The sequence below is a fragment of the Oratosquilla oratoria genome, chromosome 9, assembly GCF_046742065.1.
Source record: "Oratosquilla oratoria isolate Oo_2021 chromosome 9, ASM4674206v1, whole genome shotgun sequence".
NCBI classification, from domain to species: domain Eukaryota; kingdom Metazoa; phylum Arthropoda; class Malacostraca; order Stomatopoda; family Squillidae; genus Oratosquilla; species Oratosquilla oratoria.
In genome coordinates, this window is record NC_134785.1 from 9,655,978 (window position 1) to 9,682,288 (window position 26,311).

At 37.1% G+C, this 26,311-nt stretch overlaps 1 protein-coding gene across 2 annotated transcripts; it reads left to right on the forward strand.

The window, feature by feature from the left end:
• The first annotated feature begins 213 nt into the window (after nucleotides 1-213).
• LOC143028174 (uncharacterized) lies at nucleotides 214-19,491 on the forward strand. Of its 2 annotated transcripts, XR_012966690.1 has the most exons (10): nucleotides 214-439; nucleotides 3,896-4,018; nucleotides 4,171-4,288; nucleotides 4,458-4,531; nucleotides 4,895-4,988; nucleotides 7,102-7,239; nucleotides 7,493-8,049; nucleotides 8,355-8,417; nucleotides 11,846-12,010; nucleotides 14,040-14,178. XR_012966690.1 is itself a non-coding variant. In XM_076189915.1 (9 exons), the coding sequence occupies exons 1-9, from the start codon at nucleotides 313-315 to the stop codon at nucleotides 14,438-14,440; spliced, it is 1,695 nt and encodes a 564-aa protein (XP_076046030.1). In that variant the 5' UTR covers nucleotides 214-312; the 3' UTR covers nucleotides 14,441-19,491. The 2 variants fall into 2 exon arrangements, 1 of the variants encoding a protein (XP_076046030.1); XM_076189915.1 differs by lacking the exon at nucleotides 11,846-12,010 and having other exon boundaries at nucleotides 14,040-19,491.
• The last annotated feature ends 6,820 nt before the right edge of the window (nucleotides 19,492-26,311 follow it).

A 26,311-nucleotide genomic window follows, 5' to 3' on the forward strand; every position in this document is an offset into this window, starting at 1 on the left:
CTTATATCAGTCCTTTTGTAAGGGTCATATTTTTTTATAACTTGTTTAGAAAAAAATCATGTGAATAAATTATTCAATATAATGATTATAAGACAAATGTATTTTTATTCGATAACATTAAAATAAGATTTTATAAATCTGTGAATAACATTCAACATACAACTCCTTTTTAGTTAGTTAATCCCTACAATCTGCTTTTGTAGTAAACACAGATCGATGACAGCCGTACCGCGGCGCGGTTGTTAGGGACGGTGAGATGCAACAGGAATACGCTAATCACAAATCTTGCATTTATGCATATTAGTTAACAAGATGCACGTGTCATTTAGTGAAAGAGGAATTATGAGAAACTTTAAGATGAGGAAGAAAAAAATGGCATCGCTATTTTTTACTTGCGTAATTTTGTCACAGCAAACAACAGTTGGACTGTCAGATTCAGGTAAACTAAATATTTCATTGCATGCAACCTTTCCATTCATAGTATTAATACCTCAGGTAACTATAGTAGTTACTCAAGCTAAATTGAAATATTCATTTCGTTATCCTATCCAGCATGCCTTGTACATGAAAGTTATTCACAAGAAGACATGTAATCCCCTACCATTGTATCCTCGTCAGTTGAGTGAGGATATAATTTACTTAAATTTTATTGCCCCTTTTCATGTGTGTAGCCTAGTGTGTATTATTCTTGTACTATATATTATTCATGTTCCCTTAGTAGTACCATTAGTCCATAGAAGTCCCCATTTAAATGTGTATTAAAGACTTAAATACCTTTATGTTTTACAAATGAGCATACAGTATACATAGTCAATTAAAAGGTTTGTTAAATTACAATTACATTATTTGTATTTCTTAAGTTCATATTATTTTATTGTATGTTTTTTCATATAGTATTAGCTGGTTAGTATGGATAACCAAATTAGTAATATTACAAGTTTAAACCCTTAATTCCTTTTGTGTACAAATTATTGATTCATTCTAAAAAAAAATGCACAATTTACAAATTCAATGAGAACTTTTTAGGTATTGGAAATATATACACTCTCCACCTTCTCACAGAAATGGGTTAATGCATGTGTGAAATAAGAAAAAAAAAGTGCATTCATATAATTATCATTCAACAATGTATGAATGAATTTAGTATTAAGAAGAAGATAATATTACTGCAGTCTGATTATATAAATTCTATCTAGAGAGACATTATGTAAGATATAGTTATATCTCTTAGACAACACTTAACAGTTGTTATAGATTTAGCATAGTATGTCACACTGTCACGTCTTTTATACTATCATATTTGAACAGGAGGCTTAACCCATTTTGTACTAAGGTGCCTCAGAGATGAATAAGACAGTCTGGTGGCAGCCAGAATAATACAAGGAATTCTTGCCTGGTTTGTCATCAGTTCAAAATACTTGAGTAGTGAAGACATTAAAATGTTGACAAATAGAACACCACAAACTGGGGCAGTTTTAGTATATATGTAAGTTCCCATTTTAGAGTAATAGATCAAATGACCTCAATGCTAATAATTAAAAAGATAGATAAAATATACTAATTTTTCACCCTTATTTTTCAATGTGAAAAGGTGGAAATTATGTTACTTGTGTCATTATATGTTAAGTTCTGAGCAGAAGTAACGGTATGTAATGTCATCATATACATTGTCTTGGTTATAGTGTTGTCTTGCAGGAGCTGATTAGCATTGTGATGATGCAGTGGTCATGGTATCTTCATCACAGTTGAAAGAAATTACTGTCCTAGAAGACATGAAACTTGCCTTCTGTGAACATTGAAGTTGATCTAGCAGAGAAGTCTGACATGGTTACAGACAATTTTGCACACAGTGTATTGTTGTGTGACCACTTTATACTCATGAAATTCTGCTGATGTTAGCGACGTCAAAGATACAGGGCTGTAAATTTGCTGTGCTATGTTTGACAGACAAGAAAAAGATGAGCAACAGCCTCCTTTTGTGTGTTCTTTTAGGAATGGGACTGGCTGGAGTTCAGGTCAGATCAAAGGGTATAAAGCATTGCACTTTGCCAAGCTGCTTCTCCCCGAGTATTGCAGCAAGACCTCTAAACCTTGGAGGAATTTCCTAAGAGGCTGCCCATCGGGTGCTTAAACACAGGACAGTTACTGTGCCAAGGCATATTAGAATGTGGATATGTGGTGCACGGTTGAATGTGTGAAGTTGTTAACAGGGTTGTGAATGGAAATTTAAGAAGAATGAGACTAGGTAATAAGAAGGTGGACAATCATGTGGCTTGGGCATGTGGGGAGAATGGGAGAAGTTAACTGTGTAGAAGGGTAAGGACCATGAATATTTAGGGTAGAGTTTCAAGAGGCAGACTAAGAAAAATATATCAAATAAGTTTACATAGAATGACCTTAGGGTCAGGAGAATGAGTAAAGTAACATGGCAAAATAGTTATCAGGCAAACAAGGGTGACATGTGCAAGCATATATGCAGCTTTTAAAAACACAAAGTGAAAGATACAGAAAAAAAGAGAGAGAATACCAAGATTATTGACCAAATTGGTTCTCATCCTTTGCAGATTAACCTTATGAGGGAAGAGAAGAATCCCTAAATCTGCTGTCATTGAAGGAATGGAGAAAAGTTACTTGGTTGTGGTTTTCAGGTCACAAATGGGTAGACTAAATTTACAGAGGTCACATACTCTGGGACAGTAGGGCATCAGGAGTTCATGGGAACAAATTGAAGAAAAGGATACAAGTCTGAGGGATATTAAGAAATGGGGTTTTCCATACAAATATATAAACTCATAGAATAGCCTAGAAGATGAAATAGCATAAGCCGGAACCATAAACAAAAATTTAAAACGAGGTGTCTTAATTGGAAAATAGGAGTTAAAACCCCATTATCTCGAAATTAATATCAAAATCAGAAGAGGAAGCTGAACTTTAAAAAGGGTATTATTGATGTGCAAAGAGGAAACCAAATTTTAAGTCTGTCATTTGTAAATTGAGACAAAGAAGTGGTCTCAGAGCTAAGAGTTTATTATAATACATCAACTATGACTGATATAATAAACAAAAGTTTCCTATTAGTTCTTACCAAGGAAAAGGACTGTGCAGAGAAGGGTGAGAACAAGATTTTTGTGTTAAAAGATAAAGAAATTATAAATGAAGGAAGTACACACTTGGAAACTTTAGATATTAGAAAAACACCAGAACCTGACAGGACCTCAATCTATATACTTCTTATATAAAACAATTAAGGAAATACATAATTTTCCTACCTCCTTCCTACTTTGTTCCTTTCTCAGAGATGATTCATGACTTTACAGCACAGGTCCATTACAAGAAGTGTGGCGTCCCCATAATAAGAACATAGAACATAAGAATAAAGGAGACTGCAAAAGACCATAAGGCCTACATTAGGCAGCTCCGTATCCATCACCACCTGTCATCCCCATCCATAAAGTTGTATAATCGTTTTTTAAAACAACTGATAGTTTCAGCGCTTACTACATGGTTACTAGTGATATAGATCTGAACATACTTTTAGAACATTTAGTAATAATAATTGTTGCCTCAAGTTCCTATGGTCATTAGACTCTTCCATAGCTGTTGTCTGTGTTTGGAGCAGTTTCTTTTACCAGTTTATAAATATGACTGGAGACCTATTGATCCATAATGAACTCAGTTGGATAAAAATGGGAGATATAATTTGGAGTTAAAAGGGAGGTTGCAAGCTCCGTCTAGAGAGTGTCAGTCCCTCAGGGCTGCACCTTCGGATAGAGGCGAGGGTGTTGAGTTTTGAAGCTTGCCAACAGTGAGATGATTCTCTTTGATGTCCATCTTGTAGGACCACCATTTGTACTTGTCTTTGATCCCTTTAAAGTACATCACCAATTACTTACAGATTCATCAAAGCGCTGCTGTACCTGTGGTTCCTCTGAATGCTGCGCAGCCCCTGGTCGTATGTGCCAATGTGAAGATTCTTTTTATGGTGATTACATCAGGGCCAGCAACAAGTGCCAACAAGGTGACCTTTTTAGTCCATTTATATGATTTGGAGATGAATAACAGTTTGATCACATTATTCCATTTTGTTCAATTAATCTTACTTGTCAACATTTTCCACTGGTTCATGTCATTGATGCTGTTAATGTAAATGTCTTGTATGTTTTCTTTCAGTTGAAATGAGATCCATTTCAAGATATTGTCATTTTGTATCTGCTGAACTCGAGCTTGTTTTCAAGTGCAACAGCAGTCAGGGGTTGGAGTGCGTAAAAAACAAGTGCGTCTGTGAGAGGTGGGTAATGTTTTAAGATCTGCTTTGAACTCGGAGATACTGGTATCGTATGGTGTATGCATGTGTGTGTGAGTATTTTATTGAAATTATCTTTTCAAGCATAAAATGTAGTATAAAACAGGGAGGTCATTTGGTATGTGTATGCATTTATTTATTTTTGTCATTTCAGTGATTATTACTTCAATTTTGAGATGGATGTGTGTGAGCCACGGAGTGAATATGTTGCCATCAATAACATAACAGGTGAGCTTAGCTATGTTTAGTCAATATTTGGCCTTGAAATGCACCAGTGGCTATTGACAGGGAAGTAATCTTTTCCATTTAAGCTCATAATATCCTTTGATTTGATTTGATATAACATAATCAGATGTGTTTCTTCATGTAAGGTATTATCATAAATATAGGTACAGTACATTTTTAAACAAGCTTAGTGTAAGATTAAAAAAGTAATTTCCAGATTTACTCCTAAGTAGAATCAGATCAGAAGAAGTGACTAAAAGAGAAGAGTAAGCATGAAAGGTTATTAGTGTAGGGCTCCATACATATATCATAGATATTTCAAATTAATCTTTGTGTTACTGAATGTTGTGCATAATATTTTGGCAGAGTACAAAGTGAAGCCGGGTGTGTACTGTGAAACAAGCGAGGATTGCATTGATGGACTTTTCTGTCTTGAAAACAATCAGTGTGCCTGCCCCCTGTGAGTATATTCCAAACACAGTCATTTTGAGTCATTCCAATTTGAAATTATATAGTAGTAAAGTGTGGTGTAGATGTGTGCATGGTTAACAGTTCAGTCACTTTATTTGTTGCACAAGTTCTCTTATGAGAGGCATAACATTGAGAGAACTGGGCATGGCCACAAGTTTGCCCCATGTGTCACTTAGTGTTATGTCGCCCTGGCTGTTCAATCTTTACATGGATGGGGTGGTGCGAGAGGTGAACGCAAGGGTAGTGGGTCAGGGGTTGGAGATGATTAAAGAAAATGGAGAAAAGTGGGAGGTAAGCCAGTTGTTGTTTGCTGACGACACTGTGCTTGTAGCAGGATCAGAGGAGGGATTGAGGAAGTTAGTGACAGAGTTTGAGAAGGTGTGTAAAAGAAGGAAGCTGAAGATAAATGTGGGTAAAAGTAAGGTGATGAGGTGTACAAGGGAAGAGAGTGATAGCAGGCTGGAGGTGAGCATTAGGGGTGAAAGACTGGAGGAAGTGGATAGTTTTAGATACTTGGGTGCGAATGTGGCAGGAAAGGGAGGAGTGGGGGGTGTAGGTAGAATGTAGATTGAGAGAAGCGAGTAAATGCCTTGGTGGATTGAAAAGTATAATGAGAAATAGACATCTGGGAATGGGTGCTAAGAGGAGGTTATATGAAGGAGTGATTGTGCCAACAGCATTGTACGGGGCAGAAACATGGAACATAAGAGAGAAGGAGTTTGAATGTGTTTGAGATGAAATGTCTGAGAAGTATGATAGGGGTTACTAGGCTAGATAGAGTGAGAAATGAGGAGGTGAGGAGGAGAACAGGGGTGGAAAGGGAACTGGGAGATAGGGTTGATGAAAGGGTATTAGGATGGTTTGGACACATGGAAAGAATGAGTGAAGAAAGATTAGTAAAAGAAGTGTGGAAGGAGTGAATATGAGGGGGCATCCTAGGATGAGATGGATGGATGGGGTGAAAGGGGCATTACAAAAGAGAGGAATGTCTGTGGAGGAAGGATGGGAGAGGACAGAAGATAGGGGTGAATGGAGAGGGGTTGTGTATAGATGATGCTGTGATGCATGAGGGGGAGTGGGTGGGGGATGGGGGTTAAGGAAGTATGTATGAGAAAAAAAAAAATTGATGCAGCCCAAAGGGAGTTCTCCCCGTTTTCTCCTTTTCTGCATGAGGGGATGGAGAGGGGGCGTCGCCAAATTTATGAAGCAGCCTTGCTGTGGTTGTGCTGTGTCATGCAACACTGCTTCTGACCCAGGGCAGTGGACAGGATGCAAGGATGACCCGTCATCCAGGAGGTGCCAAGATAGGAGGGAGGGAGGAGGGTGATGGGGAGTGGAATATATAGGAAATGGAATGGGTGGGAGTGGTTTCTATGCCTTTTTCTTTTTGGCTACCCCCCCCCCCCCATGTAGGGGGAAAAAGCCTTTGGTATATGTATGTATGTCACTTAGTGAAGAGATTTTGTGGACTTCTTTGAGGTGAGTGCAGAACAGTTTAGAATAACATTGTGGGTCATCTATTTAGTGTTTACAACTTGAGCATTTTGTGTTTTGCCACTAGTTCTGTACTGGTACTGTTTCCGTGAAGGGTGGTGATCTTAGCATGGGTATGTTAATGCTCTTCCTTCTTGTACCTTGACTTAATTTTCTGCTGGATTTATTTCTGGGGATATCTGGTAAAATACAGAACTTGATGGTATAATGGGGAGAGTTTTTGTGATCTGTAGGTACCTAGTTGTAATGTACAAAAAATAGAGCTCTGCTCTAGAGGTCCCATCTCTTTTTCTCCTACTATCATACCTAGTTTTGAATTTGTGTATGGTATTTGCATGGGCTGTGTTATCTTCTATGTTATGATATGTGCCTTGCTGCATTGCTTCTGACCCAGGGCAATGGGCAAGGTGCAGGGTTGACCTGTCATCCAGGAGGAGCCAAGAAAAGAGGGAGGGAGTGGGTGAAAATGGAATTATGCCTTTGACTTTGGCTACCTCCCATGTAAGGGGGGACAAGCCCTTGGTATATGTATGTTATCTTCTAGGTTCTTTCAGGAACTTGTGTATCTAGATTTTATTTCATGAAGTTGATCCACACTCTGGTTTCAGGGCATGCTTTTACTTGGAAGACAGAGACACGTGTGATTGTGGAGAGGTGAAAGTGGCTGCTCCTGTCACGGTTGGGGTTTTTGGAGGGCTGCTCATTGTTGCCTTCTGGACTTGCATGCTGTGCCGTCTGGTCAAGAAGTAGGTGTTATTTTTGTATTTAGTTTTCATATAAAAGTACAATTATGTTTCAGATAATGTGAATTCATGTTGAAACTTTATCTGAGGAATCATTGATGTTCAAATTGTTAAATTGCATAGTCTTTTGGGTGAAATTTCAAGAGTTTGAGAAACTATGAATAAATCTGCGAATATAATTTTTTTGTATTCTGTTCGAATATAAAGGAAATAAATCTGTCTATTTGAAATAACTGGAAATATTGTACACTTACAGGAGCAGTAAAGTGCAGTATATGAGCCGATTCTATACTGTGCCTCTTCACACCTATGGTGGCGATACAGCATCTTTTAATGAAGACCCAAGAGATTCTGTCTCAGCAATTCCATTGGAGACATTTGCTCCACAAACAGAATACTCCACGTCTTCTCCAAAGATTAAATCTATCGCAACTTTTCCTCCTACACCACCATATCCCATCAATCCTAACGATGTTATAGGCTCAAAGCACGAGAACGATAATTTACCGTATTCCTTAAGCCCAACACAAGAGACCAAATATGGCACAGACACAACCATCCTTTCGTATGCCCCAGCCCAGGAACAAATCAAAGATATAGGCCACACCAATATCGCTCCAATGATTCATGCTCCTAAATATCCAATGGGCTTTATGTCCCTGCGCAAGGTCAGCGCCTCAAGTCCGTTTTTAACTCCGTTATGTGAACACGTAACTCCTCCCTCTCCGTCCTGCCCTCTTAACCTCAACCAGCAAGATGAAATGCATCACCACAACTCCTCAGCATATAACCCCTCCTTCATGTCCCCAACCCGTAAGTACTTCACATACTGAGTAGACCTTGAGTATTTTGCTGTAATAACCCGTTTATATCTGTTGTTCATGTAATTCCAGTTCAAATTATGTTTTGAAATCAGGATTTTTTTTTTTTTTTTTTTTTTAAGAAATGAGTACATTGCAAAAGTAAATAGTACATTACAAAAAGATATTGCATTTTTATTGAGAGGATTTCCATAATTTTAGATAGAAAACATTGTACACTATGGTAAATACCATCATAATTTTATAGTCTGTAATTCAGTGGCCCTTTACTGATAGTGGTAATTGATTTTCATATAGGTAATGGAAAGCACCCATCCATTGAACCCTCAGCTTCAGATGGTCCCTCAGCACCTACAGAAGGTAAGGAATCCATAATAGGTCTTATATATCAGATAGTATAATTCTCTGGTCAGGGACTACTATAAGATAGCCATTCATATAGAATGTTTAGATAGAATAGTTGTTGTTTATTTTTGTGTGCGTATGTATGCATGAATGTGTGGACAGGTGGGTGTATTTACCTAATTGTACTGTACAGGAAAAGATGTATAGTCATGGTGTGTCTCTTTATCTTCATTAATCAAACTTGCCTTTACATTTAAGTATTTTCATTGGACTATATCCTATTTTAGGTTATTCTAAAAGTTGATGCATCTTTACAGAAACTTATGTTTCTTTTTCCTTCAAGCATCTTATCTTTTTATTTATTTTTTTTCTTTGCCTTATCGTTTTCCCATCCCAAGCCACCCAGTCATTGTGTTATCAATGAAAACATTAACAAATTATTCCCCCAAGAATATCTCCTTTCACTTACTTCCCACTTCTCCCAGTCCACCTCTTTACAGTTAAAATCACCCACCAGAATTATATTGTCACTGGTCATTCCTTTCCTAGAAATAGTTATTTCCATTAAAAAAAAAATCTGTATACTACCTTGAAGTGTCATATCTATTTCTTTGGTATTATTTTCAAGTTCATCACCACAGCCTTAACTTTACCCACTATCACATTTCCACTTATTTCATTCTTTTTTGACTTCGAGGAATGTATCCTTCAGGGTTACAGAGAGCAGGATGCCTTGTCCCATCACTCTGTCCCATTTTAGCTGCCTTTACAACCCGAGTGGGAAGACTCAGTGGCAGTATTCTTTCTTCCCCGCATCACAGGGGACAGAGGCAAAAATAGAAATATATATTCAAAGAAGTGGTACAAGAGTATTAAGAGGAGGGGCGACAGCATAATGGAATGATAGTCGCAGTACAATAAAGTAACATAATTTCTTTGAGTAAGAATTGCCTTTAACTTAGACAAAATATGTGGTTCTGGTCCATAGGGACACCCCATATAGGCCCTAAAGTATATTTCGATCACTTGCTGTGATCCTCTTCAGCAGAATACAAAGACAAAAGAAAACATATATCTTATATACAGAGGAGAGGGGTGGAGTGAGGGAACATGGACATGACATATCAGGTAACGTCTGTGTTGCTGCACGGGCTTTGTGGCAAGTCGTCCACTTTTACAATAGAAGGAAGTAATTTGTTAACTGCCAAGGTTGTTATATAATCAGGTGACCATTGCCCATTTGATAATCAAAGAAGATTCAATGATTTTCCTTTTAAAACTACATTTTGATTTGAATATGATTTTTGCCATGTCCCAATTTATGCACTGAAGAGGATCACAGCAAGTGATTGAAATATACGGAAATTGTTATTTCCTTTCTTTTCTTAAATCCAATCAACAGTGGGTTTTTAGTGTATGGGTTGGATGCTACTGCATAAATTATATTGCATAATAACATGCAGCCAATATCCCAGATGAGGATACTGTCATCCATTAGGAGCTAAGATGATAGGTAAGAAAGGGTGATGGATGGGAGTGGAATGGGTGGGAGTAGGTACTTGCCTTTTGACATGGCTACCTCCCATGTAAGGGGGGAAAAGCCCTTGGTATGTAGATGCATTTCATTCTTCACTACTATCAACACTCCCCCATTTTGTCATTTCTGAATCATTGTGAGTCTATATATACCATTTCCCAGTAGGATATGAACATTATTGGGTAGCTTAGACTTGACCAGACTGTACCTGGTTCATTTGCTTACAAGGAACCAGTTTCTAACATTGTTGACATTATACTGCCTACATCAACATATGTCTCTTTTAGTTGCCATTGTTTCCTACCCTGGGCTATTTTTTTCTCTCTTTTTATACTATTTCCTTAGTTTCTGATTTAAAACTTACCAAGAAAACAATTGTACTTATCTCTGGTAATTTTTTCCTTGGTATTATTTACAAGCTATCTTTCATTCTCTCTTCTTCAGTCACATCTTTTCTTATCCAAAGATAATAAAAATAATTCTTTTTTACCCAACAACTCATGATACATACACTCCTGATGGCCACTGGATATACACTACTTGGTTGACATTCCACCAGCTTTGCCAGATGGCTCTGACAGACCCCCGTCTTGGATCCCTGAGGGTCTGCAGACTTCACTTGGTGCCATGTGGCTCTCTTAACATTCTCAGATTGTGCCACTTTTTCTTTTATCTATTACATATTTGACAAGCATTTCTCTTTGGCTTAATATTTTCACCTCTTCTTTCTCAAGATTTTCCTGTTCTTATTTTTTAAATTGTTCCATGATCTCCCTCTGCTTCATTTTTCATTCTCTATCCCATTTGTTCTTCTCAACTGATATTCTTTTAATTTCATTTGGCCAAAATATCTTTACCCTCTGATTTATATTCCATCTTAATCTTTTTATTTTCCCCTCTTAGTTGATCAGTTTCTTATATTTGTTCAGCATTAAGTGTGATTAATTCATTTAATAAGCATTCTTATTCTTTTGTCATGGATTCCTAAACTGAACATTGAACTCTAACACTATGTGTGGTGTGTATATGTATTTAATTAATTGTATTTGCCTAATTGTGTTATATAGGAAAGGAAGAACATTGTGGGATCCTCCTTCATACTCTCCTATTTATCATACATAGCTTCGGACACATGTATGGTTCCAACTGGGTCTATATCTTTACTTGTTGATTGTCATATTTGGATTTGAATTCATGTATTGTTTCAGCTGTGTGTGTATGAGTGAGTTTCAGAAGGTATAAGGACAAATCAAGTTTCAGTAATTACTATGTATATATATATATATATATGTATATACATATATGATATATATATATATATATACATATATGATATATATATATATATATATATATATATAATATATATATATATATATATATATATTTTTTTTTTTTTTTTTTTTTTTTTTCTCTTTTTTTTACTAAGCAAATGAAATTTTAGCAAGTATTGTAATAGTGAGCAGTTATTTTATGCATAATCAGATTTCTACAATCTGAAAAAAGTTTAGCCTTGTCTTGAAACATGCGATAGCTCACTAGACTTCAGGTGAAGCGTCAAACATTGACAAGTGCTTCCTCTATGGGTGTCAGTAGTTAGATAAGTCCGTAGTTCCATTTCCAACTTGGAAGACTTATTGGGAATAGATTATAATTCACTTCAAACATTACAGAAAAAAAAGAATATTGGGTATATACTCACATGTTTGTGCTACTTTATTATTATTTTTTTTTTTTTTTATGATTTCCATAAATTTAATTTGTTTTTTATATAGTTGATATTGGGGAAAAATGATCCCACATATTAAAACCAGACCTGAAGTTATTCCTATAAACTAAAGGTATTATTGACAAAAAAAAAAATAAAATGAAATAAAATACCATAGTTTCAATTTTGTTTTTGAAGGGCAAATTGACAGTGGATTTTACAACCAAAATCCACAACAAAAGGGTTAAAACTAGGTTATTCCTATATTTGTGTGAGTATACGGCTGAAGTAGAAGGAAAGGATAGAAAAGCTGAAGGCAGTCCCCACTCCCACCTCTCTCTTCGACCCTTTAGTCAACATTATGTAAGTAGTAAATTAGACACTATGCACAGTAGAAAGGTTTGCATGAATAACATTGATAGGAATATTTGGGGGGAGGCTGGTGGGGGCAAAGAAATCCAGGAGGTTAAGTTATATAAAGAAAAATCTGATCCACTCATTACAATTTTTTATCTATTTATTTTTTATTTTATTATTATTATTTTTTTATTATTATTATTATTATTCAGATCACTGTTATTCAGATGTTTATTTGATTTTTATCATCAGAGGAAGTGAAAAGACTTACAGTTTATTCTGTGGAAAAGCTGTTCCTCTTGTCAGTCTGACTTGGTTGAACTGATTACCAGATCTGTATCCAGATTTGCTTCAGTCAGTTATTTTACTTCATTCCCTCAGACACCTACTTATAGTCTGTCCAAAGTTATTTAAAGGAAGTTTATTAATGTAAGAAACTGTGGGGGGGAATAATGCTCTAGAAGAAATATGTACATTAATTTTAGGAAGATTGTGAAAAACTATATATGATCCTGTCAGTATTGAAAGGAGTTGACCAAGATTACTCTTTGTTACTAGAGGGTTTACTTGGAGACCAATGAAATAGTTTTGCAGCAGCTAGGATCAAATTGTAAATAGATTATTCAGTAATGATAAGAAAAATTATCTTAGCCAGCTTGCTTTGGACAGAGTATAGGTGCTGCCATGTATTATAATCTACCAGCTTGCAGTCCACCGAAGCCTTTTGCGATATATCTTCTCATAGGCTTTTCTCTTTAAAGCAAACCATTGTAGTTTGTTCACAACAGGTTTGTTATGTAGATGGAATCACATTGCCTATTAGAGCACTGTTTTGCAGCTTTTCTGGATGTATCACCAGTCTTTAGGACCCTTGCTTACACCAGTTAATGGCTCTTGAGGTATTTGTAAAGAGCCATAGATATTTTATGTGTGCAATATGTTTCTTTATAAACTCTTCTTACAGTGATTGGAAGATTTTGAGTTGGCAGTGTTTTTTATATTAGGTCGTGTAAGTGGTTTGGGTGTTTGTTTTTGACTCAGTCACCACCCCATATGAGGGGGAATGAGGTCTTTGATGCATCATTTATACCTTAACATAATGAGATCCTGGAGATTTTTATATGTGATTGCCATTTTGTACATTTCTCTCCATATATGACGTTATAGGATAGGCCGGCTGTTGTACATTTAAGCTGATTCTTTCTTTGTTACGAATTTGTGTTCCATGATGAAATTTAAAAAAGGTGAAAGGAAGGGATATGGGATATGTGAGAATTTTTGATGAGCTTGCAAACAAGAGAATGAGAAATCATGCATAAGTAATGATATATCTCAGATATACATTCTGAATCTGCCAGTTTACTATATTTTTACACAGTTGTGACATATTGTTACGTTAATTATAATGTTTAAGCAAAGTTTTAAAAGTACACACCATCAGATTATGAGTTTTAATTAGGGTACCTCCCAGCATTTTGCACGTGAAAAGGTGAGAGAAACAAAGTTGAAGTTATAGAAAAAAGATCTTGGACATGTTTGGGGCAACCAAGTGACATTCTCTTAGGGTTCTTGGAGGTGAGGATGTTGATGGGTGGTTTGTGTTAGTAGTTACCTAATTGTAGCATACAGGAAAGGAGCAACGCTCATTAGTGTGGGTCTGTTTCTACATCGCTCCCTGGAAGTCGTAGCTGGAGGGCGGTCTCTAGTTGTCAGCGCTCCTTGTGTTGAAAGGTGGGGGAAATGTAGTATGAGCTGATAGAGGTCTTAGACCCAGTCCAGAGGTCAAGTGTCAGCTCCTAAGAGTAGCACCTCCAAATGGAAGTAGAGGTGTTGACAAGATTTGAACCTGAGCAGCAAGGAGATAACTCTCACTGAAGTGGTTAATGACAATTAGTGATAAGACAGCAGCACATAATGGAGATTTTGCGAAGTTGATGTGTGAAGTTCATGGCAATAGGTAGATTAGTTTCGTAAGCAAGATTTATTGAATGTTAGGATCTGTAGACATACTTAAATTTTTTTATTTATTTTTCAGATTTATGTGAAATTATGGTTTCTGATGGCCACCAGGAACGTATTAACGATCACATTGCAATGCCGGTCCAAATCATGCAACATGGAGAGCACCGTTGTGATGCCTCTCCCAACAAAGAAATGTTAAATGTTAATGAAAAGGAGCCTTTTCTGCAAGACTCTGAAACAATAAAAGACATGCACATTGAACCCAACATATATATCCAGTCGAATTTATACCCTTCAGAGGCAGATAGACAGAGTAAAGAGAGATTAGAGATTGAGTGCAGTGTAGCAAATATGGAAACTTTCTCTTCCAAAAAAGCTGCACCTACTGAGTGTGAAACACAAGTGATTGCGGAGACAGTTTTTCGGGAAAATACACCACCGGATAGTGACATGCACTCTAAAAGTGGATCGTAGAGAAGATATCCGTTTGAATGGATTTGATCTTAAAAGTGCATATTGTTGCATGTGTAGTTTCTTCCTGAGTATATTTTTTCTTTTGTTTTTCCTTCATAGACTGAAGTCTCTAAATGCACTTTATCAGATTTACAAGACACGTTCAGTACAGATGCAGTTAACGCATAACAAAGGCCAACTTCAAGTTTCCACAGTAGTGTAATAGCAAACCTGTGTGGCATCAATATTGACCAAGTATAATGTATTATACAGTTACATGTAAGTAAACATAAACAGGACAAATGTGTTGTGCAGAATAGGATACAGCATGAAATTAGTGGTTAGCTTTTGCATACATTATGGTACTGTATAGGCGTTTTATAGGTGTATACTGTCACTTGTACCTGTGTTTTGGATCTTCTTAGAGGCAAGCCTAAAGGACTGGATGATGATCTTAGATTTGATGAAGAGGAGGAAGCAATGGCAGATTATGTTAAAGGAAAAGGTATTTTGCCTTCAGTTTTCTTGAAGGTTTAAGGAATTGTGAAATATGTGAACAACAAGGAGAAGTAAGAAACCTCATTTTAATAGAAATGAGGAGTTGGGACTGTACACATTATTACTAATAGTTAAAATGAAGATAAGGATGGAGACACCTAATCTAGTCACAAAATGCAATTTAGTGGAATACAGTAATTATTATTAGCATTGAGATGAAGTTTGAAAAAGATTATATTGTTTGATTTGTTTTTGTTGTGAATGATGGTGCTTTATTGGAGTTGGGCTGGTGGATGAGCAGGAAAAGGCAAATTATCAGCCAAATTGAGTATGCACCTATAAATATATGTGCATATGCATATGTGTATCTGTGTTTCAGTGCATAATTGTATTTGTGTATTTATAATTATATAGATATATGTATGTGTGTTTGTGTATGTGTGAGTGTGTGATTGTGTAGAAGGTTAAGTTGGGTAGTAAGATGGATTGAGGTTTGCTGACATGGTTTGGGCATGTGGGGCAGTGGGAAGAGAATTTACAAAAAAAAAATTGTTTTTGTCAGATGTGGAGAAGAGCAGACACGTGGGTTGCCCCAAGAGTAGTTAGATTGAAGGTGTGAGTGTTTTACAAGAAGGGTAGAGTGTGTGGAGGAGGTAAAGGCAAAAGTAGAGTGGAGTGAGTAGCTAAGAGGGCTCTGGTCATTATCAGACAGTTTAATGAGCCAAGTACAGTTGTGAATGGAGGACTGGTATTGTGACTTGAAGCATCATAGGGCAGGAATGAGTGATAGTAGGGCCCTATTTTGATAGGAAATGTGATGAAGGAAGAGGGACTTCTTCTTTTGACCCATATTGTTAGGCTCTCTTATCTGTATAGGGAAAAGTCTGGAAGGTTGTAAAAATAGATGTATATATATGTTTTGTTTTTTTAGCAGAAAGAAGGCTCTAAGAATTGGGCAAGAAGTAGACTCCCCTTTCCAGCATCCCAAACTCTCCTACCACACAAGAAGCCCTTCAGTCAGCCATTTTGACCCTCAGTGCCCCTCTTGCACACAGATATCCATTTGCATTTCTTGACTTGCCTCATAGCAGTTTGTCCAAAGGGAGCTTTCTATAATCTCTGTCGCTCACTTCACGTTTCTGCTCTTAGCTGTGCATCCTTCATACTCGTTCCCCTGTTCTTACCAGTCTTTCATATCTTCCAAGCAGGATTTTCTTGAACAGCCCACTCATCGTCTTCCCTCCATCTTTGACCAATACACTTTTTCACCATCCATGTTCTTCCTCTTCTCTCCATATATTCAATACATCTCAGCACCAGCGTCCTCTATCTTATCTCCCACGCTCACATTCTTTCCACTCACCTAATCTTAGAAATGTTCTCTTAGTTCATATTCATTCTTCCAACAGTTCATCTATATTTTCAGCATCCTCCTCACAGTTATATGTGGTGTCCATGTTTCACACCTGTACAGCAGCGGTCAACAGTACTTGTAATCATTTTCACTTTTACCTGTTTTGATGTGTTCCTTCTATTTCATACCATTGTCAAGGCTCCCACAGCATACCATGCCATGTGTGACTCTGCTTCATCCCACAACCTGCTGTCACATCCACCATTAGTTACCCGAGCACTTTTGTCTCGTACAACTTTTTTTTTTTATCCTCATTGTCATTCTTGTCTCTCTTCCTTCCCAGTTCATACAACTTGACGCTCTTCAACACTCATGCAGCTTTATTTGCTCACAAACTTGTGCAAATATTATTACCCTGTGCAACAAATTTGCCCCAATATTACCCTATATTTTATTAGCACTTTGGACCAATGATGTGTACCTGGTAATGGTGGTCCCATGAGATGGATGTTGAAGAGAATCATCTCCCCATTTCTAGTCTTTAAATCCGGTCAACACCCTCGTCTCCATCTAGAGGTACAGCCGAGGGTGGCTGGCGCTATCTCCAGACTGGGCCCAAGATTTCTCTCTCTCATCAACTTTGACTAAATTATCTTTCCTCCATGTGTTTACATAAGGAGTGCTGGCAACTGGTTATCCTCCACCCCCCCTCCTCCTCTTCCTCTTTCTCCTCCTCCACTTTCTCCTCCTCCTCCCCCCTTCTTCCTCAAATGGTGACATTGAAATGTACCTATACTAATACAACACAGACAATGGTCCAATATTTCTTTCGTGAGATCTGTGAGAGGTCCTAAGGACCACTGCTTGGTACTTTGGGGTTGCAGGTTTCAATCCTAACAAAACTGAAGGTAACAATTATCATTACATGATCAGTATTTTTGTCTCCTGTTTCTACCCATTACTCAGACATCATTTCCCAAGCGTCTCACCTCCAGTAATTGTAGAATCTTGTCCATGTTTACATTAAACAACCACCAGGATACAACACACCGCAATTTGAGCTCCAGTCCATTGTGGAACCATTCCAGTTCCTTTGTATTTAGAATGCTTCCTTCATGTATGCTCTTGTTACCCAAAAGAACTTCCCTCTCACCCCTGACATTACTGACATCTATCATAGAGATTTCCATTTTCATGTCACATATCTTCTCCAAGTCCATGATTTTTTTTTAGAGCCTTCCAATACCTTGCCATATACCTCCTCTAAGTCCTTGAAATATCATTCATTTCCTGTCATGCATCTTCTTCATGTCCTTCATATCTCATTCATACAGCCTTTCCACTGTCTTGAATTTTCTTGAAGAACTTGTACAGTTTCTCTCCTTTTCCTAAGGTCCAGTCTATTTTGATGTGAGCACCTTGTACCTATATTTCCTCCCTCATCCTTGCCCAACTTTCCTTTTGATATTTTTCACATCTGTTAGTACCCTGTGATACACCTTTTCTAGTACATGCAATAACCTTTCCTTGGTGGTTTCTATAGTCTGTTGTATCACCCTCGTGTTTCTGTAGTGTTCCCGTGCTAGCCCATTCCCAGTCCTCCAGACCTCTCCCATCCCTTATTTTTCAAAGAGCCTCAGCAACCATATAACCATATGGGGTCCTCCCTCACTCATGTAACATTTCACCCATCATACCATCTACCCCTGGTGCCTTACCCATCATAAGTATTCGTACTGCATTCTGCCCTTCCCTGACATACACACTTTCACCCCCACATCCTTTCCTCATCTAGTTCTCACCCATCTCGATCTCATTAATTCTGGCTCCCTTCCTCTCTAGAATTCCGAAGCTTATCAGAATATCCCTCTCATGTCTTCATTCACTTCCATTGCCTCTTTTCAAAAGTTTACCTGTTTATTGTATACCTGAATTTCTTTGTATTATCCCCAAGCGCCTCTGAAATCAGTTAACACTCATTAATTTCAGATGCATGTATGCATTTTCATTGTTTTACAGCTTTGATGTCCTCGTGCTCTCATGCATATTTTGATGTGTATTGTACATACCTTCAAGTTGGGTACTATGCATATGCATCACATATGCATTTTGTTTACAGTTGGGTTCAACCATCTAGGTAAGAGTTGCCACATGTCACCTGAGTGATAATTATCTGTAGATAGTTTTCTCAAATTGTATGGTGCCAAACAGGAACACCCATGAAACTTGATCCATACTTTACAGCCATATATATTTTAATTTCCATAAAAGCACCTTAGAGGCACATAAAGTCTCAGTAGAGCATACACAATTTAGATATTGTCACTAATAGTAAATGTTCCAGCTCATAATGAAGTGCATGAAAACCTTGGTATTCCCTCACATTTCCCTCACTTTTTCACAGTGAATTTCCATTGAAAGCATCAAAATTGAATTTATGTAACATAACAAAAAGGGTATATCTCCTTGTTTTTACAAATAATGGAATAATATCCCCAAAAATGAGTATTGGTGGAATTCATGCAGCTCAGCACCAGAACGAGTGACATCAAGCAGGGTAGTGACTTGCACCATAGCTGAGAACGAGAGTGTTAATTAATCTTAAGCATCAGGGTCCCCTTATTTTCTGATACCTTGAAGTCCTTGTGTTTCTTTAATATGCACCCATCCTTCTCTCCTTTTTATACACTGCCTTGTACACTCTCCTCGTTTACTGCCAAGTGCATTTCTCCTTCCTAGCACTTGTTTCTTTTGCTCTCCATACCCACACTTCTCATGTCGCATTCCCTGGCTGCACTCAGCAAAATAATACCTTTAACCCACCAGTCCAGCAGTAGAAAATGTAGTTAAAATCAAGGGCATTTATAATTGTTTGACATGTCTTCATATCATATTTTATTTTCTTCATTTGTTGTTATGTGCAGTAGGTATGATAAACTGTTTATTCTATAAAATGATAATTGTGTTCCCATCAAATGAATTCATTGTTGATAATGTAAGTCAATAATCATCCCCAAAGAAAATTGTCTGGATATTTTCATTATCATGAAATTTGTTAGCCATTGTTTTCTGCAGAAGAAAGGAAAATAATACTGTTGTGCATACTCATATTGAAACTTGTATGAAAGATGTGACCATTGTCCACTGACATCTAGAAACTAGAATCCTCCCATCAAACCAGCTTATGGCATCTATCACATACATCATAGCATACCCTGTACCACAAGAGAAGTAAAAAGGAACCTTGAAAAAGATGATATTTATAAATGCAAATTTGATCTCAATGGTTAGCCAGGACTGTAATTTCTAGGGGTTGGTGAGATACAGCCCCCAGTATTTTCAATATCTTCTTAATCTTTGATTCATAACCCCCATACTGAATTGTGTAAACATCTAGCACAAAAGCCATATTGTGTAACTTCCCACTAAAAATCTGTCAAAACTACAGCCCTGAACTGAGAAGCAGGAAATTGATCTCAAGTTAAAAGTGTAAGGAGAGGTTGATGAAGATGAATCAACACAAGTTGAAGTCATAAACTAAAGTTTTCACTAAAGAAAATTACTTTGTAGAAGAGATGGTTGGCACCAGGAATGACAGGTTCAAAGTTGTCAAATAGGAAGTGATGGAAGTATGTGATCTACCGGAAACAGGAGGGGGAAATTGTAGGATTTTATGAGTCTCCAACTGCATACTGGAATGTAGTCAACAGCTGGACAAGGTTCACAATTTGAGTGTTCATTACAAAAAGGTAGAGTGCCACAGGATTGGAAGAGGTCTACTGTGATTCCAATAAAGAAATGAGGAAATATGAAGAACCACTTGAATTAAACTATCGACATGCCTCCATCTGAAACTGAAACCCCAAGGGGCTGATGCTCTGTCCCTAGACAGGGCCCAAGGTCACTATCAAGTTCCTCATAAGGAAAACTAGTAACTGGTGATTCACCAGTCTTGGATCATATGTTGGACTCGTGATCGACAACTTTTACCCTCCCAGATGAGAGTTCAGATACCCGATCTATGGGTAATGCTGTGACCTTACACACACAGACACCCAACTCTCTGTCAACGATAGTTGGTGTGCCGGCTCGCAGCGCAGCGATGCTCAAGTAATTTCAGCCTTGGGTGGGAATCGAACTCTGATCGCAGCAATTGCGGTTGCGACCGGTACAACTGCGACATTGATAAGCTACTGTCACGGAAACTGTCCCACACTAATGCAACACAAGAGAACAGTACAACCCTCTGTATGGGGTGTTGGCTGCATGTTTTATGCAATCAATATTTTAGTGAAAGCATTGCCGTCGCTTTGTAAACAATGCATTCGATTCTCTGTTCGTTATGCCCACGGTATCTCCGCAGTCCGCAGTGCCGCTGACGCTGCTCTGCACAGAATTGTTTTCACAACAAATCACGTTTTCAACAAATTTAAGTAAATTCATGATAAAACAAGATTTTTCTTCTAAATGTTTTTTTTTCTCAATTATAGTACTTCTAGTGTGTTTTGCTTATATTTCTTTGTCAGGATTGATGTACCGACGGAATACAAAATTCGTTATCTCTGTTGTTTATTGTAATTTCTGGATTCTGGATTCCAAGGAAAGACCACCTCGCTTGCGCGGGATCGGGTTTTGTGGGAGGGGAAGAATGTCTAGGAAAATGAAAAGATAGTAGTGTATAAAAGAGGGCTATTGCCACCGGGCGAATTGCGAGCGATTAAGGGCTTATTTGTTGTCGTGGCTTAGGAGAACTGGGATAGGAGCTTGGACGGCGGCGTCAATGCCGGGAGGAAGAGCAGATTATATCACCAACGAAAGTTTGGAAAATGGTAGGAGAGAAAGGGGGAAAAACGGAAAAATCTTTGACGCATTATTGTAGAGACTGATTCACTTCACTTTCTGCAAGAACGTGGAAAGTTTCCGTTTATGTTGTATTTTCGTTTTTTTCTATAGAAAATTCATGATCGAATGATTGCAAAAGTGATGAATTAAACACCAGCCAATATTATTTATTAATTATCTTCCGTTAATATAACTAGAGCGGGTATCGTTAGGATCAGACATTGACATGCCCTAAATTGCGGCGCGTAAGACGACATTTTGAATATAGATAACTCGAAAAAATTTAGGTCGACCTGTACGCCGGCTATGAAATATGAACGTCTAACATTGAGTTGTAGCTCCAGTACTCCATCAAATATACCTCCCACTTAAACTCTATTTTGAACTTATTGAACAAACAGTAAAACAATTATTGAGAACACATATGCATACAGTATGAAATCACGTTCGAGGCGTTATTATCGCCTATGCCTAGACGGGGGAGGGTGATCAACATAGGGTGAGTGTAGGCCTACTCTAGAATTTTGAATTTGAAATGTTGAAATCGATTTGTACGGTGATCTGTTATGTTTGAATGCGGATTTTTCTTCTTGTTTTACAGTTGTATTTCTTAACGAGCACATGAATTGACCAAGTTGATCATCACAAAGATAAGGTAGAGACCGAAGGTGAGTCCCTTGAGTCAGCAACGTACATGACCTCAATATGCTACGAGCATAGCATCATACCCAATTACGTGCGACATTAACACGCCATGTAGATAAACAAACGAAACGAAAATGAAGAAATAAGAATAGATAAATGAAATAGAAATAGAGAAACGAAATAGAAGCGATAGCATTTATTCTTTTCAATAAACAGAATAGTTAAATGAAAATTAAATTGGAAAAAAAAAACGTCCAACACTGGTGAATCCAACAAATGGATCGGCAAGGTCCTTAAGGATCGACCTCGTGACCACCAAGATGCTGCACAACAGGATTCGAACACTGGTCCCTACAAACCACACAATCGAACTACAAACCACTAAATTCACCACATTGTTGGATCACGTGTTGGACTCGCAATCGACAGCTATTTCGCACCCGGGTGAGAGTTCATATAAAAACCGATCTATGGGTAATGCTGGGACCTTACAGTCACACACACACACACACACACACACACATTTTCGTCGGATTCATGGCGTGGATTGGAACTCCGGGAAAAAAAAACCGCATTTTTCGTGGATCTCAACTACGAGGAAGTACGTTATTGTATTTGTAGGGAAGGGGAAATCTCGTGGTGTAGTAAAAAGGTAATGAAAGGGGAGGGATTACTGAGGGAAAAGGAAGAAAATGAGGAGGGAGACGAACAGGCTCCCCCTGACAGCAGGAAAAATGTAAACAAAAGATCAGCTGACGACACTGGGGAAATCGAAAATATCAGTTAAAGCATTAAGATTAGAAATATAGATAAGAGCAGCACAATGGAAGGTGAAGAAAATAATTTCCAGGTATTTAATGAGGGGGGGGGGGAGGATACCAACCTCCCCCGATTGGCAAGACTAGAAGAAAAACTTGAACAAATGACCGAACATTGGGAGAAGAGGTTCGATAACGTAGCAAAGATTGCGCAAAAAGTTGAAAAACTGGAAGAACTTGAGAAGGTGAACAAAAACTTAACTAAAGAAATAGAAGATTTAAAAGGCAGTTAAAAGAAGTAAAAGAGGAGAATGAGGAATTAAAGAGGAATAATAAACACAATAAAGAGGCCATAGCAAAAGAAACACAGGGTTGGAAAAAGATCCAAGAAAACAGTAAAGTTGCATTTACTGACATAATTAAACAGCAAATGAAAGAACAAACTGAAGACTCAGTCATTAAAGTGATGAGACAGAAGGAGAATATAGTACTTAGATCAAAAGAAATATATAATTATATTAGGAATGGAAGAGAAATATAACCCAAATAGAACCACAAGAATGAATGAGGAAAAAGAAAAAGTAAGCAGTTTACTATAGTTCAGGAAGATGAACCTGAAATCCTGAAACAAATTGAAGATATGTATAGACTCGGGAAGTATAGTACAGATAAGTCCAGACCAATTAAGATTAAATTCAGGTCACAAACGACGGCAGAGAATATCTTAGCAAAAACAGGGAAACTAGCAACAAGTGAACAATATAAAAAGTTATGGATAAAAAGAGAAATGAATAAAGAGGAAAGAGAGGAGGAAAAAAAAGAAAAGACATGAAGCTAAGGAAAAAAAACGAGAACAGAACAGAGTCAGAAATAGAGAAATTCTATTGGAGAGTAGTGAATATGAAAATAAGGAAATACGACATACTAGAGAAAAACAAAAGGGAAACAGAGAATACAATGGAAGTGGCAGAAAACTAAGAGTGTCTTACACAAATATAGATTGATTAATAACAGAACTGAATGAGCTGAATGATTATCTGATGGAAAAAGAACCGGACATAATGGGAATTGTAGAAACAAAATTAAAAAGGTCCACTACCACCCAACAGTGTAGGCAATGATGCATATAATTATTGGATTAGAAACAGAGAGACAAAACAAGGGGGTGGAGTTATGTTCCTGACTAAGAAGGATATAAACGTGAGGTGTGTCACATATGGAAAGAATGCAGTAGAGATGATTATGATCGAAGTGGAAGACAGAGATAAGAAGAGCAGAAAGTTCGTGATAAATTATGTGCCTCCGAAAACAGCCTCGTGGGAAGAGAGTGAACATAAAAGTATGTTAGAAGACACAAAGATAACATTAGATAAGATAATGGAAGATAGAGGAAGAATAGTTATAATGGGCGACTTTAATTGCAAAGAAGTCTGCTGGGAAGAGATGACAGTAAAGGGTGGAGACGACTCATGGGGAAATGTTCTACTCGAGATGATTATTATTGGCCATACAATGACACAGTGGATACAGGAGAACACTAGGTATAGAAATGAAGAAGAACCATCGAGACTAGACCTAATAATCACATCTGAACCTAGAATAGTGGAAAAGATATGAATATAAAACACCAATAAGTAAAAGTGACCACATATTGATTGAACTGGAACTAAATGAGGAAAATACATGAAAAGAAATGAACAATATAGAAAAGGAAGAATGATGTATGAAAAAACAAGCTTTGATAAAATAAGAGAATTCTTTCGAAAAGAAAACTGGGAAGAGATATATAAAGAAGAAACAACAGTGGAAGAGAAATGGAATATTTTGAAAAAAAAAAGTGGAAAAGTATGTCCCAAGACATATATATATATATATATATATATATGTATATATATATATATATATGTATATATATATATATATATATGTATATATATATATATAAAGTGCTGGTACAGCAAAAGTTGTAGAAGAAAGTTAAAAGACAAAAGAGATAAAGCTTGGACTAAATGGAAGAAACACAAATATGTTTCTATTCAAGGCTAATAGATATAATACAAGAAAGAGATGGATGGGCTGATTGTGCATTTCTAGACCTAAAAAAAGCTTTTGACAAAGTACCACATAAGAAGTTGCTTAAGAAATTAGAAACCGAAGGAGGAATACAGGACAAACTGCTTAAATGGATGGAAGACTTTTTGCAAGAAAGAAAAATGAGAGTAGTGATAAGAGACAAACACTCAAAATGGGATGAAGTAATAAGTGGTGTTCCACAAGGAACAGTTTTGGCCCCAATAATGTTTGCTATATATATTAATGATATGGATGAAGAAATTGAAAGTTATATGAGCTTCTTTGCAGATGAAGCAAAACTATTAAAAAAAAAAGTGAACACGGAAGAAGATTGTGAATCACTACAGAGTGATCTAAATAAAGTATGGGAATGGAGTAAGAAGTGGGAGATGGAGTTCAATATAAAAAAGTGTAGTATAATGTAATTTGGAAAAAGCAAAAACCGAATAACAGGATCATATAAATTGGGAGAAGAAAGTATAAAAAAAGTTGAAAATGAGAAGGACCTGGGAGTCATTGTTATAAATAATTTGTCACCTGAGAAACAAATAAATAAGATTTTTGGAAAAACTTATGATTTAATAAGAACAATCAAAGTTGCATTTACATACCTGGATGAAGAAATGGTGAAGAAAATATTAATCACTCTGATAAGACCAAGATTGGAATATGCAGCAACGATGTGGTCACCAAGTACAAAAAAAAAAGTATAAGAAAACTTGAAAGAATACAAAGAGCAATTACGAAAATGGCACCAACACTCTCAAAAATATCATATGAAGAGAGACTAGCAAAACTTGAGCTACAGACACTAAAGCAAAGAAGAGAGAGAGGAGATTTGATAGCTATTTACAGAATCGCGAAAGGCATAGAAATTATTGATAGAGAGGATCTAATAAAATGGAATGATAAAACTACAAGAGGACACGGAAAGAAAATCAAGAAAGACAGCTATAGAAGAGATCTGAAAAAGAACAGCTTTCCTCACAGAGTAATAGACAGTTGGAACAAGTTAGATGAGAAAGTAGTGTGTGCAAAAAACAATACATGAATTTAAAAATAGTTTAGATAAAATGAAATACGGAGACGGGACACCACGAGCGTAGCTCCCCTTCCCGTAAAATATAACTAGGTAAATACACACACACACACACAAGACTGCGAAGAAATACTGTTTTCCAAATAGACGCATAATAGCCTAGATTCCTTAGAAGGTGATATAACCCAAGCAGGCGCGGATACAAGTACACTCATCTCGAGTTTGTTTCTCCTTGGATAATAACTTTTAAGTGCGAATTGATGATTTGAATTATATTTGTGAATTATATATGATTTTACATACATTTACGAGCAAAACAGACTTAGGTTTCTGGACCAATCTCCTAGCCAACAGCATTATTCTTGGGGTTAAAATATCGGCGCGTTTCAAGTATCGGATGTCGGTTCGCCCCTCCCCCCCCCCCCAAATAACATTCCTGGATCCGCGCCTGAATCCAAGCTTGAACAACACATTAACTAAAATCTAATTATGATATTCAGAAATCAACGATACAGTTTAAATTGGAACTACACACGATATGGTAAACTGGAGAGTAGGGAACGGGACCCAACGAGCGTTACTGCTTTCCTGCATACTACAATTAGGTAAACACACACACACACACATTTCCTTACTATTACTGACTCTTCCAGTACGAGATCATACTTGTTAATTAATTGATT